General features: G+C 29.1%; 2 protein-coding genes across 2 annotated transcripts; both read right to left on the reverse strand.

Annotated features, from left to right (window-relative positions):
• Window positions 1–33: 33 nt before the first annotated feature.
• LOC126836558 (transcriptional adapter 2B-like) lies at window positions 34–6400 on the reverse strand. Its single transcript, XM_050570085.1, has 10 exons — window positions 6363–6400; window positions 5392–5492; window positions 5162–5221; window positions 4929–5070; window positions 4657–4853; window positions 4510–4579; window positions 3185–3329; window positions 2893–3098; window positions 2757–2827; window positions 34–456 (listed from the first exon to the last, which is right to left on the reverse strand). Exons 2-10 carry the CDS (start codon window positions 5479–5481, stop codon window positions 331–333), a joined length of 1107 nt encoding a protein of 368 aa, XP_050426042.1. The 5' UTR covers window positions 5482–5492; window positions 6363–6400; the 3' UTR covers window positions 34–330.
• Window positions 6401–9605: 3205 nt separating this feature from the next.
• Window positions 9606–12920, reverse strand: LOC126836557 (protein CutA homolog). The gene is made up of 5 exons (XM_050570083.1): window positions 12694–12920; window positions 11366–11471; window positions 11043–11092; window positions 10902–10944; window positions 9606–10378 (listed from the first exon to the last, which is right to left on the reverse strand). Exons 1-5 carry the CDS (start codon window positions 12885–12887, stop codon window positions 10313–10315), a joined length of 459 nt encoding a protein of 152 aa, XP_050426040.1. The 5' UTR covers window positions 12888–12920; the 3' UTR covers window positions 9606–10312.
• Window positions 12921–15770: the final 2850 nt, after the last annotated feature.

Below are 15770 nucleotides of genomic sequence, written 5' to 3' on the forward strand. Positions count from 1 at the left end.
TTATTATAATAAATATATATATTATAAATATATATTTTTTTTTTATATGCGACAAATCTATTATGCTAATATTTTTATAATTAAAAAAAAAATTAATAATAAAATAATTTTTACAACATGCATTATAAGTTTTGTGTAATTAAAGCGATAAAATTATCTAACCTAAACCGGATACCGAAAAGTCTATGTACATTGTACAATGTATTATAATATTATGACAACGCTAACATTGTCGTTAGTGTAGTATAATATACTGCAGTCACGCATTGACCCGCAACAAACGGCTCGATGCTGGCAATTTACAATTTAATTTAGTTTAAGTGTCGTATACTAATCGGAATTATCTTCGGAGTCATTGTTCTGCGTCAATACCCTGTTGAGAGCGGCAATATATTGTGGCGTACGATGATAGACATGATTCTTTTTGTGAAACAATTTTGGCCGCTTTCTCTTTTTCTGAAAACATAAACAAACATTAAGACATGGTCAACAAACTATACATTTATCACACCAAATATAATGATTTCTTTTCTTATGACAGACCTTGCGTTACTACCTAATTGTTTAATGACTGCTTGTTAAACTTTTAATTTAACCGTAGTTTTAAAACAAATATAGATTTTACAGTACTCGCTTGACGCATCAATCTATGTTCATTTTTAATTTTTAGTAAAAACAAATCAATTGAAATTTTTAAATAGAAATAATTAATTCACTGAAAAAAATGAAACAAAAATAGGGCTTTTAATAAAATATGAAAAACCTAACCTAACAGAATTATTCTAAAAAATCTAATAGTGTTAATCGCTTTACATTTTTGTTAAATTACTTCTCAACTTATTTTTTTATTTTTTTTTGTTACAAATTTTAAATATTTTTGTAGGTTTTTTTCTGTACAATATTATAAAATATTACAATTACAACATAATTTCCAGAATTTTTTGAGAAATTACAAAAATCTGTAGTCTAGCTTTACAATTGTGGAAAAAAGTTAAATCAAATATTTGGAAACACACTAATTATCTATAGAATGATTCATATTTGACATTTTCAATTGTTTATGGTTTTGGCATCAAAGCATTTGACGGAAAGTGTGATTTTTGCTTTAGATAATAGAAAATGTAATTTGAATTTTATAATTTATCACAACCGTTGAATAAAAATAAAATATTCTAACATCACAGATGTTTTAAAAATATATCTTTAACGTTGAATAAAATTGAATCAGTTAAAAAATAATTTTTTTTTTTAATTCAATACTTCTGTACGTAGTTACCTACTTTGTGTAAATTCTACACCGGTCAAGCTCAAATTTAATAAAAGTATCCACCATTGGAAATTGGAATCGATGCAAAAACAACGGAAAGTATTATTATTAATATTATTATTTTTCTTTTTTTTGTTAAAGTACTGTGTAAAAGATTACCGATATTAATATTATGTTTAGTTGGGATTCAGTTTTATTACTTCTTGTCAAGTTAAGTATTCTGGTCCTCTAGTCAGCGGTTCTGGTGCTTACCAATAATACAAGCATCTTTAATGGTTGTTCATTAGGCATTATGTGTTTAAGAAATAATTCACAAGTTTGTGCGATAAAATAAATAACGTCCCTGTGTTTTGTTTGTTTTATGCAAAATAAGTAAAATTTCTGAAGCACTTAAATTATTTATGATTGGTGTACAATTTCAGTTATTAGTCTATTTTAACTATTTCAATTGATAATGACATTATTATAATTATCGACCTAACAGAACATTTTTAAGTCAACGGTTTAATTTATAATTTTGGATATTACATAAACGAATATTTTAACTCCAATGCTTACAAAGATTTAAATTTGCTATCTAAAAAGAAAATATTAGAAATAGAACTCAAACGCATTTCTTCCAAAGGATTCATTTTTCTGGATTTTGTACTAAGTATAAACAATTTGTTGATTTTGCCACTTTAAGGAAAGAGTATGTAAAGTGCACTGAAGTATTCGACTTATTTGAGTAAACAACTTTGTTACAAGCATTTTAATATAGAGAAATAATTACTGAATCAGCTCAACTTTAAGGTTGGAAGTGTAGAAGATGATTATTTGGCCTCGCCAACAAGATCAAAACTGAATGTTGATAACATTAGGTGGATAATATATTTTAAGTCTGTGATTTATTTCACAACACTTTACATTTAACAAATGCTTTATGATGGCACTTGGGTTGGCTAATTTAAGTGCATCAACAGAGAGGTCTTTCTAAAGATGTTTAAAGCTAAATGCTAATATATTGATTTAATTTGTTTGATTATAGATTTGTTATGACAGGATTAAATTAAGTTAAAATGGTGTAATAAAATTGTCAGAAATTTTGCCCTAAATCATGCAAAATTGTAAAGAAATGAATAGCACTTTCGCTGTTATTGCAATACAGTGACTCTACCATTTACAGACAACAGAAACACTCACATTTGTTAACAAGTTGTCAAAAAACAGTTAAATAGAGATTATAAAATATTTACAATGATCAGTAGACACTCCTAAAGGCTAATTTAAAGGTAATTCCTATCAAAGAAGACTTATTACTTATTAAACAAGTATTATACGGTGGTGGGGCGAATATTGTTTGTTATAAATTCTCAATAATTAATTTTGGTGGTAAAAAGAAAGAAAAACATGATTCGGTAATAACAAGTGCGGTATTCACATTAACCCGTAAAATTGACCAAACGATAACAATACATTTTGACACGACCAATCGCATACGAAAACTTACCCTCTTCTTTTCACCGCGTTTTATCATAGGTGCAGGCGTGAGAACATCGGACGACAACTGTTCGGATTGTTCTAGAAATAACAATACGGGTTATACATTTTAGATACTTTTGGTCAACTTCATATTTTGAACTCACCGTCCACAACCATTCCATAGTGTAAAAGATTGAATTTGATGATATCGTATAGTTTCGTTATTCCGTTTTTCCTATAATAGACGAGTTCGTCGCGTCGTTTTTTCAACAAATATTCTTGTTGCAAACGAATGATCAACGACCACGATTCTATCTCCGATAAATTCCTACTAAACTTTTTTATTTGATTTTCGATCCCTTGCATGTTCCTAGAACAAAATAATTTTACGTTACTACTACTCCTACTACTACTAAGTGATGCGTTAAGCATACTGCACAGACAGTGTAAACTCACTTCTCCTCTATTGTTAACCTCCGTTTGGGTTTGTCCTTGGAACAAAAGTATTTGTCCATTAGTTGATAGTCGTGCACGACTTCTTTCGCCAATAAACGTTCGTACAATCGGGCACAGTACATATCGATACAGGCAAGATTATAATCTGAGAAAATAATTGCAAGTAAATTACATGATTTTGAAATAAAATGTTTGTATAATATTATTGATGTTTTAGAAATTGAAAATAAATACATTATTGTACTCCTTTGCAAAAAAAACAAGAGCGATATTGAACGTAACTCTCATGAACGGCACAATTTGTGCAACAAAAATTAAATACAAAGCTAACACATACAAAATAAAGTAAATAAGAAGAGAGAATATATATTTTTTAAATAGTATAACCAAAAAGTAACTAAAATACCAAAATTTACCTTGTTTATAACACCTTGAGCAAATGTTAATAAAGGTTACTAATAGCGGGATGATATTACAAAAGCTTGCTGATTTAGAAGAAACAATAATAATTTTAAAACTTTTTTCTTTATATTCACATTAATACTTTTGTTTATTTATATTTAGAGAGATTTTAGCTTATTCTAAGGCTATAAGTTATGCATGATACGACATAAACATTTCGTTCCAAGAACAATATTTTATACAGTTTCAAAAAGAAAAAGAAAGGTCAAAATCAGTTAACCTATCAGAATATTATTTATTATTATGTAGAAGTTATACAAATAATGGAGATTTTAGCTTGAAAAAAAATCTTTAATTCCCTGCATGAAAATATAAAAATGTTATGCCCTTTCTAAATAAAATAAAATTTAGATTGTTTCAATGCGAATATCTAAAAGAAACACCGTTAAACATAAGTTACATTTTTTCTATAAAAATAATAGTAATTTTATAGTTTTTAATTTTAACAAGGCTATAAAATGTCTTATCATTTGCCATTATTTTTAGTATTTTCTAAAGCGCTATTAACTTAAAAACGTTTAATTGAAATTTATGAATGATATGCTGAACATTTTAACTCAGTAAGCGGATAAACATTTTTTTAAGCTCTGAAAGATTCAAAAAAATGTACTTGTACTAATTTTACATAATATATTTTTTAATTTTTACCAGTTAGATAGTTGATAGGTTTTTTATCACTACCTTGAGAAATAAAAATAAAAATATTATCTTTGAATACTACCTTGAGTTTTGGTAATGACTCAAAGAGCGATAATAGCAACTGTATTACTAAAACAGTGACAAAAAGTGAGAAAAGTGATAGAGTTGTAGCCTTGTTTTCGTTAAACACCATAAATTGATTTACGAAAGAAAAGAAAAATTACCATCTCCAAGGTCGTTCCATTCGGATGTAATGCTAAGGACGGCCTCAGCATTGTTGTCGAAATCGTTTTCCTATAAAAAAAAAAGGTTTTAATACAATTTAAAAACAGTTACTGTACACTATGGAACTGTAAGACGTTTTTCCATACCAATTCAAATTCGTCTCTTATAGGATTGTATCCGATTTCGGCGTATTGAGCTTTAGAGAGCGCAGACAAATGAGTGACAGTTTGATTGACTTTGAAGTGGACAGTACGATCTTCCAATTTGGGTTTGTTTATCGTGTTCCACGTCTGCCGTCCAATGGGACCGTCCAAAAACTGTTTGGCAAACTGCATTTTAATTTCTAAACAAAATGACAAAATTTAAACACGACAGCGTTAGAATTCTTGGCAAATTATAATGTATAAACAAACTATACCAGCTGGTGTACGGTTTACACTCTTTGGTAACTCATCCCAACATCCGAGCGAATATTGTTCGGCGAAATCTAAAACTTGCAACAGTTCATCGCCGGTCCAACCATCGTTGGTCAGGAAGTACTGTCCAGCAGACTTTTGACTCTGTTTAAAAAATAGTCGACCAATATGTACATATTTTTACATAATCAAAACAATACATTTAACTATATAATTATTATTATTAAGCTTATACCTTTAGTTTGTATGAATGGCAATTTTTATGTTCTCCGATTTCCGCTCCATGACTAAAACACTGAAAAACAAAATCACATATTATATTACCAAATAGTAACGAGTATAATTTTTTAATTCGCACTGAATCGGTAAGATCACAAAATTTGTAAGTACTTTTTAAGTAATATTAGTAGTTCTGATCAACTGTCTAATTTTAAACTTATGACGAAACTATTTTATTTAACTTACCGCCATACACAATTGAAATAAGGAACATTCCAAACACACAACAGTCAAACTGTCAATGACATCTTGGCAATAAGTGCATGTGTTATCCATAGTAAGATGTACTGAAATCAGAACAAAAGATATAGCATCGAGTTAATAATTGACCATCTGCCAATAATTTTTATCCCCAATAACCAATTACAAAATCCCCCGTAAACGCTTTTTCAAGTTGAACTAAATTTTGAGTAATTTTTCCAAACTAAACAATTTTACAAAAAAAAAATAAGCCGAAAGCTGTCATTTAAAAACGAATTGGTCATTTGAGAAATGCCTTAAGTCACGAAATCTAAATTTGACAGCGTTCGGAAACACATATAGCGCTCTAAATCGAAGTAATTTACATTATTTGCAGAAATAATATTGGGACTAATGGTGTTTCTCTTGTGAACGTCAAATCCAAATCCCTATTTAGAACAGAAAAAAACGCCGTAACAAGAGGTGTTTCTCCATAAAATGTGTGTGTGGAATCGAAAACAACAAAAAAATGATTTTGACTAAAATGGTGACTTATGAGATTTCTCAACTATTGAATTTACTCCGAAATGCTCGTTTTATTTGCTCACAAACAAACGCTACAGGGAGAAATGCTACAACCCGACGGCGCAAGACTATGGCGAGGTAGCGGCGTGAACCTGCACGACTTAATCAGAACGTAGTATACAATGTATAGTTTTTATTCTAATTTACAACAACGAAACCCTAGAGTGATGTTTACGATATTTTGTACTATAAACATTGGACATGGCGTACGCCGAATAGGACAACTGTGGTATTTTTTTAACACATTACGATGGTATACACATCGGTGGCGACTACAATGACTTACAATGCAATGAAAATCAATTGTAATTAGTTATACTGTAAGTCATTGCCGAGGCTTACAAGTCTGTGAAAACCGCAGCCTCCGTTGTTGAACGCAAAATTTTACTTACCAATCAATCGATAATGACACGTTTCATTTTGATGCGTAAACGATACAAACAATAAGACATTTTTATTTTTCCGTCCAACAATTATTTCAAGACTTCGGTCTTCTTCTTCTTAATTTTTATCATAGAACAGCCAAAAACCGTTTGAGAAAATAACTACACTATGTTGTGATAACAAAACAAAACAACAAGCGTAGCTGCTGTGATTTCGTAGAATTTTTTGTTGCGGCGCCGACGACACTTCCCCCACGCGACAAACGTTACATTTCTTTTTTTTTTAAATATTATAATTTATAATGTTTTCATTTTTTATCGTGTAAAACACGAATTAAATATTATTTTTTACACGAGTCCGAAAACAATACCGATTTATTTAATATTATATACATGTTTTAATCGTGCGTTCGATTAGTATTATCACTTTCACGGTTTGCGGCCACAGTCGATATCTCCCAACGGACCAAAAAGTCACACACACACACACTAACAACAGTAAGCAAAATATTATTCTCACCTCTGTTTGACAAAATTCACAACCTTTTTAATTGTTTACAGTTTACACTAGGTAGGTAGGTAGGTACTTTTAACTTACCTAGAAATAGTATTTCCACCAGCTTGGCCACGTCGGTGAATATTATTTTATTTTGACCCTCCGACTAGAAAGGTTAAAAAAAAAACCAATCCCCGTTTCCCTGGCAATCTTACCGCGCCCCCTACGTTTTAACGCACAAGTGCGCCCGCCACGATTTCCGACCCTCGTTTTGCAGCAATCCCCTCAAAGCCTTGTGTTTATTTATATATATATAGAACAATTATATATATAAATGCGCATTTTCGGTCCCTAGCAACCGTGACAGTGCCTTGACAACAATGATTTACCACCCTCGCACTATCACGGCACAAACTGCGCACAGCCTGATTTAGACATTTTGAACCGAAAGGGGCGAAATATCATTGTAGGTCTCTCCTTCCGGTTAAAGTTAAATACAACACAAAAAAATGCCTCCCCAAAACAAACCTAATAAACCTGTTATTAGAGAAACCGCTTAAAATAACAGTGATTTTTTTTTTTTTCATAGAAAGAATAGCAGCACACGAAAATAATGTTAAGATTTTAACTTTACATAGCCAACCCATAACAGTATAGTTACCACATTTACATTTTTACCTCATACATAAAAAAATACACAAAGCATATTAAAAATCATCTGTGGGTTTTTTTTTGTATTTTTATTATCTTCTTGGCCTAATTTATGTATGTATTAAACTAGCTGTTGCTTCCAATAACTCTAGAAATCCTTCCTTGTTTTCCATCCCTCTATTCATAAGACAATCAATAGTATTTCCACCCCTTCGCTTCGTCTAACAACCCTTAACTTGGCATTGCATCTTTAAGTATACAAAAAATGTATACATAACTTTGCATGGCCAACCTAAACAGTACTATTGTTTTAATTACTCTTGATATTTAAAAATATTAGCCCTTGTCAAATTAAGGGTTAATGATATTTATAGAACAATGATATTTTTTCCCACAACTATAGTAACGTTATTAAGGAATGCCTTCTAGCGTTCTAACATGTATATAGTTTTTTAAACTGTATTCTCACTTATTGTTTTTTTTTTTTGTGAATATTTTACAAGTACAAAAATGTAGATTGCGGTTGTTACTTGGTAAAACTTTAGTGTGAAGTGTAGAGTGAAGCCCTTTTTTTTAATTTGAGGGCCATGCGCACTTGCCCAATGGGAAATATGGCAACATTAACTTTAAATTAAGAAATAGTTTAGATGTATGCTTTAATTTATATTTAAATTTACTTAAAATAAAAAAAGTTAAGAGGGCGTCGCACCGGTGATTTTCAGTGGTAAAAACATGTTTACGCCAACTGAAAATAACTCGCTTAATTTTGGTTTTACAGTTAAAGCACCCATTACAAAATTAAAAGAAAATAATATTCCGGAGGGCAATACGGTGCGTTTTTTTAAAAAAATTAATTTTTTGGAAAGCTATAGTCATTTAAAAATGTTAAAATAGTCGTTATTTCTAAACTATGTACTGAGCGTTATCCTTAGAATAATGAAAAAAACGCACCGTCTTGCTTTCCGAAATATTGTTCTCTTTTAATTTTATAATCGGTGCTTTTACTCTAAATCCAAAATCAAGCGAGTTATTTTCAGTCTGCTTAAACAAGTTGAGATGAAAAAACATTTTTAAATCACTTTCAAGGATGCTCTGACAGTTCAAAAAATAAATTAACTATCAAAATAGAGTCCTAGTTATTGAACTAATAATTACACATCACAGTTTAACCTTTGAATTAAGATTTTGTAAAAAATTGCCTATACTTTACTCCTTAAAAATGGGCGGTACAACGCCCTTAAAACTAGTCTCTACACTATCATTTCTTAAGGCGCATTGGATAGGCAATTTTTCCCTAAAACGACTTTTAGCTATAAAATTTGTAAACAATATGTAATATTACAATAACACAGTAAAGATGGATCAATTTTAATATTTGATTTTTTGTTTTTCAAATTCTATAACGCATAATGGCACTGTTTTTGTACATAAAAAGATTATGTTTCACTTCGAACAGGACGTTCTTGAAAATTACCTCATTTGTGTTTTGAAGAAATATATTTTGGTTTCTTTTGAAAAAATTTACTAGGCATCGATAGTGGTACAATTTTAAAAAACATTTTTAATCAGTTAATAATTTCTTTGGGAAAAAAATGCAATTTTTAAAGATTATTACAGTATAATTTTACTAAAATAAGGTGTTAGGTATAGGCAATTTTATGGAAAATCAACTTGGAGGTTGTGATGTGTAACTATCAGTTCAGTAAATAGGACTCTTTCTTGGTAGTTGATTTAGTGAAAACCTTTTTTTTTCATCTGAACATTGCTAAGCATATTATTCTTAAATACTGACTAAATAACAATCTCAGAAAACATTTTTTTTTTTACACATTTAAAATAATGTCTATAGAACTATATAATATGCAGTTTTTTTAATATTATTAACCCAACAATAACAATACATATTTGAGAGAGAATAAGTTTGGCCAAGAGATTGGAATGTTTTATTAGCATAAGAAGACAGGTATTAACACCTAGAGAGGTATTATTTTATTTTCAATTAATTTTTTCATGTTTTGTACGTTAAAAATTGTACGTATAGTTTTAACGGTCTAAAAAGTTACAACCAGGTTTATAAATGTTGCGTTTTATTTTATTTATTGGAAGAATACCTTAAATAAAATCTTATTATTCTAAATTATAAGCAAGTTAACACTTTTTAAATTCAGTATTGCCTAAAATTGTAAACTTTATACTGCTAAAACTTTCTTAAAAATATTTATATTAGTTACATAGCCAGCATAAACATAGACAACCTCAGAAGGGGTGGAAACTTTTCTTTATTGCGCTTTTTTTTATGTACTTAATTCTAAAAGCTTGAGGTAGATCTTGAATAGGGCCATAACATAATAAACAGTTTTCTCAAAATACTGAGGTTTAACATCCAACAGGTGTATGAAAATAATTGAACTTTGTTGTTGACACGATATAGCCTATTATAGTAACAATGGCAACTAACATAACCAAACCTAACACAAAATAAAGTGAAATACCTAACCTATTTTACATTAATGTATACAGCAGAAAAAATCTCTATATATCTTTATATTATAGAAAATAATATCAAGAAAGCCTCCTTTTTTTATTGACTCTCTCAGCGTCATAAAAAAACTCAACGACGTTTATAGCCCTTCTGACATAATTACTCTGATTCTTATCTTATTATACAAAAAAAAAAAGAACATTTAATTAAAATTAGATAACTTAAATGTAGGCTTGTATATTTATATTATTTTAACAAAAAATGAATAGGTTAATATGTTGGCATACTTAATTAGAGAAAAAAAAATACATATTTATTGAGTTTTAATAACTATGATTTTGTTTCTGGAACCGTTTTTGATATCCAATCTAAGTAGGGTGGATTTCCATTTTCTATCTGAAACACACATAAACATAATTGTTAACAAAATCAATTATTACAGTACTTAATTGTTGGTAAATTAATACAATAAACATAAGATGTATACTTTAATTTATATTTAAACTTACTAAAAATTTAAAAAAACAAAAACAGTTAAATGAATTAAGTACGGCTACTTAATAAGTTTTCTAAAAAAAAACTACTGAAATATTATTTAAAAATTAAAATAAAATATCTTGTCAATCAATCAACGAAGATAACAAATTTGATGAAACTTTGCCAGATCGATTAAAACTAAAAACAACAAGAACGGTATTGTTTGTTGTTTCCATCAACTAATTGAGAAAACAGAATAGAAAATTTGAACCAAATCAGGTGATCACGTCGCTATAAACTCTACGTAAAGGTGTCAAGCCGTTATCTACACGTACACCTGTCGTTGGTATTTTATTTTTATACTATTTGATTATTTAACCATTAATACAACATTGTAGTTATTAAAATAATAAATGAATAGAACTCTGATAAGTATACTAACTTTGGTTGAAATTACTTCACACACTTCATAGGGATGAACCGATCTGAAAAATAAGTTTTATCGAAAACATTAAAATCATTACTGTACACGGCTAAAGGTAAAAACCAAATAGTCATAATTCAATTAGTTGATAATACATACTTTATGTATTCAGTGAGATCGTCTACTCGCGAAGTTCTAGTTTTGATTATCTGAAGAAAAAAAATGTATAAAATCAAATTTCATTAATAATTGTCATTTATTTATTTGAGCAACTAAACTATATATTATATATAATATAGCTATGCTTAAATAAATAAATTTCGTACATGTTTCTTTGGCTATTAAATAGGATCAATTCAGTTTGAAATTAGGTTACTTATAAAGGTAAAATTTAATATTTGAATAAAGATAGTTAGGCTGTTCCATAAGCTAAAAAAAAAATTTGTATGATTATTTGTCACATAATTTGATATTATCTTTACCATTAAAGTTTCAGGATCTTCGTTAACTTTTCCGTCCCATTCGTAAATCGACGTTACGGAAGGCACTATGTTGACACAAGCTGCTAACTTTTGCGCAATGACACCGCTAAAATATATAATTAACAATTACCATATATTTACAAGTTATTACTTCATGTTTAAAGTTTATTGGAAAAAATTATTTAAAAATTAACACACCGTTTTATTTTACTTTGATTTATAATCCGTCGTCAACATTGTCCGTTGATGATGATAATGTATTTGTTTTATTTTGTCAATGTTGTAATATTATGACTTATAACTAGCATTTGGTGTTAAACTCGATAAAAACTTGTTTTTACTTCATAGTTTATGAAAAAAGAAGTAATTTAATTATAATTAGTTAAAAATAATGAAAAAAAAACCGATAGAACCGTTTTCTCCATTTTAAAATACCAATTTTATTTTGTTTTATCAACAATTTATGCCTTATAGTTCACGTTACGTATAATATTAGTATTTATTAACAATGATTTTTACAAGTGTACTAATCTATTTTTGAAAAATTTATACTAATACTATTATTTGTTTATTTAATTTACGTTTTGTATTGTAACGAGAAGCAAACAGTAAATAAAAACAAGAGTCGATTATTTAAATTAATAATACATCAAGTAACTCAAATTAACGTTTTTCAACTATCTCTTCTCTTTCAACTCGTTTCATCTCATAGCTTTTTAGGCATGGCCATGCTAGTTATCATCTTCAAATTGTAGTTAGCTTCTTGTAATTATTATTCTCAACTACACGTCAATTTTTGCCTTTCCTCTACTTCTCTTTTCTCCCTAATTAATTTCCATTACCGCTTCTTTCTAAACCTAACCTAACCTAGATAATTTTTTATTTTATCCATTCACAACACATCAATTTTTATCGTTCCAATTTTATCAATCTAAAGCCCAACATTACAAATCGGTCGGCCCCGCGACATTTTCATAAAACGAATGTTCACACAAAACTGCAGTCGCTTCTTAGTGAGGAAATTCACCGTTCTTTATACTACTCTAATTTTATAGTTGTCTCATACAAAACCTATACTTTTTTTTACTAAACTCCAGAGCTTTTGCGTCAAGCGTATTAGTCCACCTTTAAGTCTTTTTCATAAACTTCTTAAAACTCTCTCTCATAGTAACACTACTTAGTAGTCTGCACACACAACGTCTTCTCCGACAGCGCTTCGTAATTGCATACATTATAGCGATAATAACAGACAGAAAAAAGTCTAATATACGTTTGGTATTGAGAATAAACATTGAAATATAATAATATCTAATTGAATTCAGTCTTACTGAGCTAATTTCTTTGCTATATCAATCGACGGGGCGGTGACATAAGCAATGGAATGCAAGCCAGATTTATACATGTTGTCGACGAACGGTTCAACTCCACCAGAAGAACCAGACTTGGTCGTGCTTAAAACTAACAGTAGTAATAATAAATACTTGAAAAAATAACAATTTAACCTGTCAGGCTCGTACATCATATTACAGGAGTCGGCGAATTTTTGAAAAATAGATAAGGGTCGGTGCACAGTTTTTGTTATCTCTGCAATTTACACAATACATATGGAAAATGTGATAAGAGACTTGTCTTTTATCATATTATAACTGATAACATAATAATTAATAATTATTCATTAATCATTATAAATTTCTGTGTAGGACCTAGTGTCAAAAATTTTCTAGCTCTCAACTATAAAAATGTTTCATTGAATTTTTTTCGTTTAAAGATGGCTTAAGTTTTTATTTGAAAACATTCGGTTGATCGGTATAGGTAAAATTCGATAACAACCGGCGGGAAAAAAAAATAAACGTTTTATCCACTCTAAGCCATGCGAATTATCTTAGACAACTAGTTGTGTTTATAATAATTATTATTTGTTTATACACTAAATTACCATACTCGAAACATAATTCGTTCGAGCCTTGTCGCACTAATATCAGAAAGCTGTAACTCATTTAGTACAGGTAAGTCGGAAGCATGCACAAAAATTATGTTTCAATTGACTTTTAGCCTCGAGGCGTAGCTAAAAAGATACAATTGTTTATACAATAATGTGGTTTTTTTTTTAAATTATTATTTGTGCCTGAACCCCCATGACATCTTTTAGCCATCAAACCATTGTTTTAAGTAACAAGTCTATGGAACAGAAATTATACCGGAAATTTACTTTATAGAGTCAAAAATTCACCCCTCCTATAAAATCGAGAAAAACTTATAAAAAAATGTACATATTTTTGTCTTAAAATTATGGCACGCTATGACTTTTTGAAAATAATTTCAACGCTTTTATTGATATTTGTGTTTCTTCCGTCTACAGATTCTTATCGAGGGGTTTATTTCAAACTGATTTTATCATATTCAGTTATAATAATTTCTGATGACCTTTAACATCCTTGAACCCTATATGTTCCGTCCCCATTGTCCCGGTATTTTCTTAAACTGTGCCCGATAAACGTTTTTCTCCGGTTATTAGTTGCAATGGTAATTTTTTCCGTAATTCCTTTATGCCTATAATTTTGTTATTTCAGAAACGTACCCAATACAAGAGGACTACAAAATGGGAATTATATCAAACTTGGTGAGTATTTTTTTGTGTAATACTTTGAAAATGGACCCTTAGTTTTGTTTTTCCATTTGTCAATTGCTTATTAAAACTTAGGTATTACTAGGTGTCACACGAAAAACGCAACTAACATTTCTAAAAGTTATACTTTTTTTAAATTGCTCATTTCACGGTTTCATTCTATTTAATTTACATTTTTTTTTTGTTTTGATAATTAATATATAATAAAGTATTAAATGTTTTCTAACTCAAGTTAACATCAAATTTCTAAACATTAACAATCTAACCTATTTTTAAAATAAATAAAATTCAAAACGATTGGTGTGTTAAAACAAACTTATGTCTGTATTCTAGTTTAATAATCATTATTTTTTATTTTCCAGATAACGTATGGCTTAGGAGTGTATTCTGGGGTTTATTTAGCTCAAAACTATAATGTGAGTTATGTGTTTGATGTAATATTGTATTATTAATATGTTTATGTCTTTCAATTGTCTATGGCGATAAATTACTACCCATGACATGAATCTCTTTTAAAATCCCAATCCGAAACATAATTACATTGTGCGAGCATCAGTCCCTTGTTGTTAAGACTTGTTTGACCTCGATAGTCCTCTCCTCTGTTCAAATAATTGTCCTGTGCTTTAAAGCTTTAGAGCTTCTCGGCTTCATCAAAAACACACCTCGAGGAATTTCTCGTGATATTCCCTCTCGAATTGAACACTTGCGTTCTTACATTCAATTCTCCATTCCCTCTCGTTACATCTATCCTTACTTCCTCTGTCCGATAACTATTATTTGTTAGTTTTTGGCTTCGTCCCGTTTGGAAACGATATAAAAATATTTTTAACGAATTATATTTTTTTATACAGTTATCAAAAGTACAAGAACCGAGAATTTTATTTGAGAAACTAAAGAAAAGTTTTGAGGAGATGTTTCCGCCCAAAGAACCATAAGAAAAAAACCAAAATGATGAACAACAATAACAATCAAGGAGTCTTGCTTTTTTTTTTTTTTAATCCTAATTGTTGAACATGTAATAGGGTTAGATAAAGAGTGATATTATATCTATAAATACCATGTAATTTATTTTTTTGTAATATAGCCCTCGATTCGTGTTATAAAATGATACTTACTACTTACATTTTACTAGGTAAAAGAATACCTTAAACCATTTTTTTTTCTTTGTGATTTTAGGTTTTGGTAATAAAAATATTACTGAACTCACATAAATAATTAACATGTTATTTGCTAGCAGTGTACTATTTTATTAAATTTATTCCATGAAATCAAAACGGACGGCCATAAGTAAGCAGCGCGTGTCTTGTTAATTTAGTTTATTCAAACTGTGTAATAGACTAGAGAAAAAATAAGACATATAGTTTCTTTTTTCAAATGTTTGTAGTTGATGTATTTTATATATTGCTACAAAACAATGTGTTATTAATTTTAAAAATTTATATATAATAATAATGTATTATTATAAAATTATTATGTATGACTTACGAGAACTTTACGTAACCTAAAATCTAAATTCAATTAGGTGCAGATTGATTTCCGTATTGGAATAATATTTATAATAGAAATCCTATATAGACAATATAAGAGATGGTTAAATTTAAAACACTTACTAAACGTACATTAAAACTATTTCATTAAAAAAATACCCTACAAAACAAGTTTGTTTGTGAGCTTTAGTTTTTTTTTTTTACAAACCAAATGTCGAATAGTCAAAAACACGCGTTCAATCAATCTAGATCGAAACCGCTTATAGCAATTGAACATATTTAAAAATTGGAC

The sequence above is a fragment of the Adelges cooleyi genome, unplaced genomic scaffold (assembly GCF_023614345.1).
Source record: "Adelges cooleyi isolate 19-005CV unplaced genomic scaffold, UGA_ACOO_1.1 ACOO_flye_CR_arks_rails_tigmint_CR_PRNA_247, whole genome shotgun sequence".
In the NCBI taxonomy this organism is placed as follows: Eukaryota; Metazoa; Arthropoda; class Insecta; order Hemiptera; family Adelgidae; genus Adelges; species Adelges cooleyi.

Excerpts from the sequence above, each read along its gene's own strand:
- LOC126836558 (XM_050570085.1), bottom strand. The coding sequence starts at position 5,481 with ATGGATAACACATGCACTTATTGCCAAGATGTCATTGACAGTTTGACT. Across the intron at positions 4,580-4,656 it reads TAAGAGACGAATTTGAATTG|GAAAACGATTTCGACAACAA; the intron begins GTATGGAAAAAC and ends TTTTTTTTATAG. Across the intron at positions 3,330-4,509 it reads ATGGAACGACCTTGGAGATG|ATTATAATCTTGCCTGTATC; the intron begins GTAATTTTTCTT and ends TTATTTTCTCAG.
- LOC126836557 (XM_050570083.1), bottom strand. The coding sequence starts at position 12,887 with ATGATGTACGAGCCTGACAGGTTAAATTGTTATTTTTTCAAGTATTTA. Across the intron at positions 11,093-11,365 it reads AAGATCCTGAAACTTTAATG|ATAATCAAAACTAGAACTTC; the intron begins GTAAAGATAATA and ends TTTTTTCTTCAG. Across the intron at positions 10,945-11,042 it reads GATCTCACTGAATACATAAA|ATCGGTTCATCCCTATGAAG; the intron begins GTATGTATTATC and ends CTTATTTTTCAG.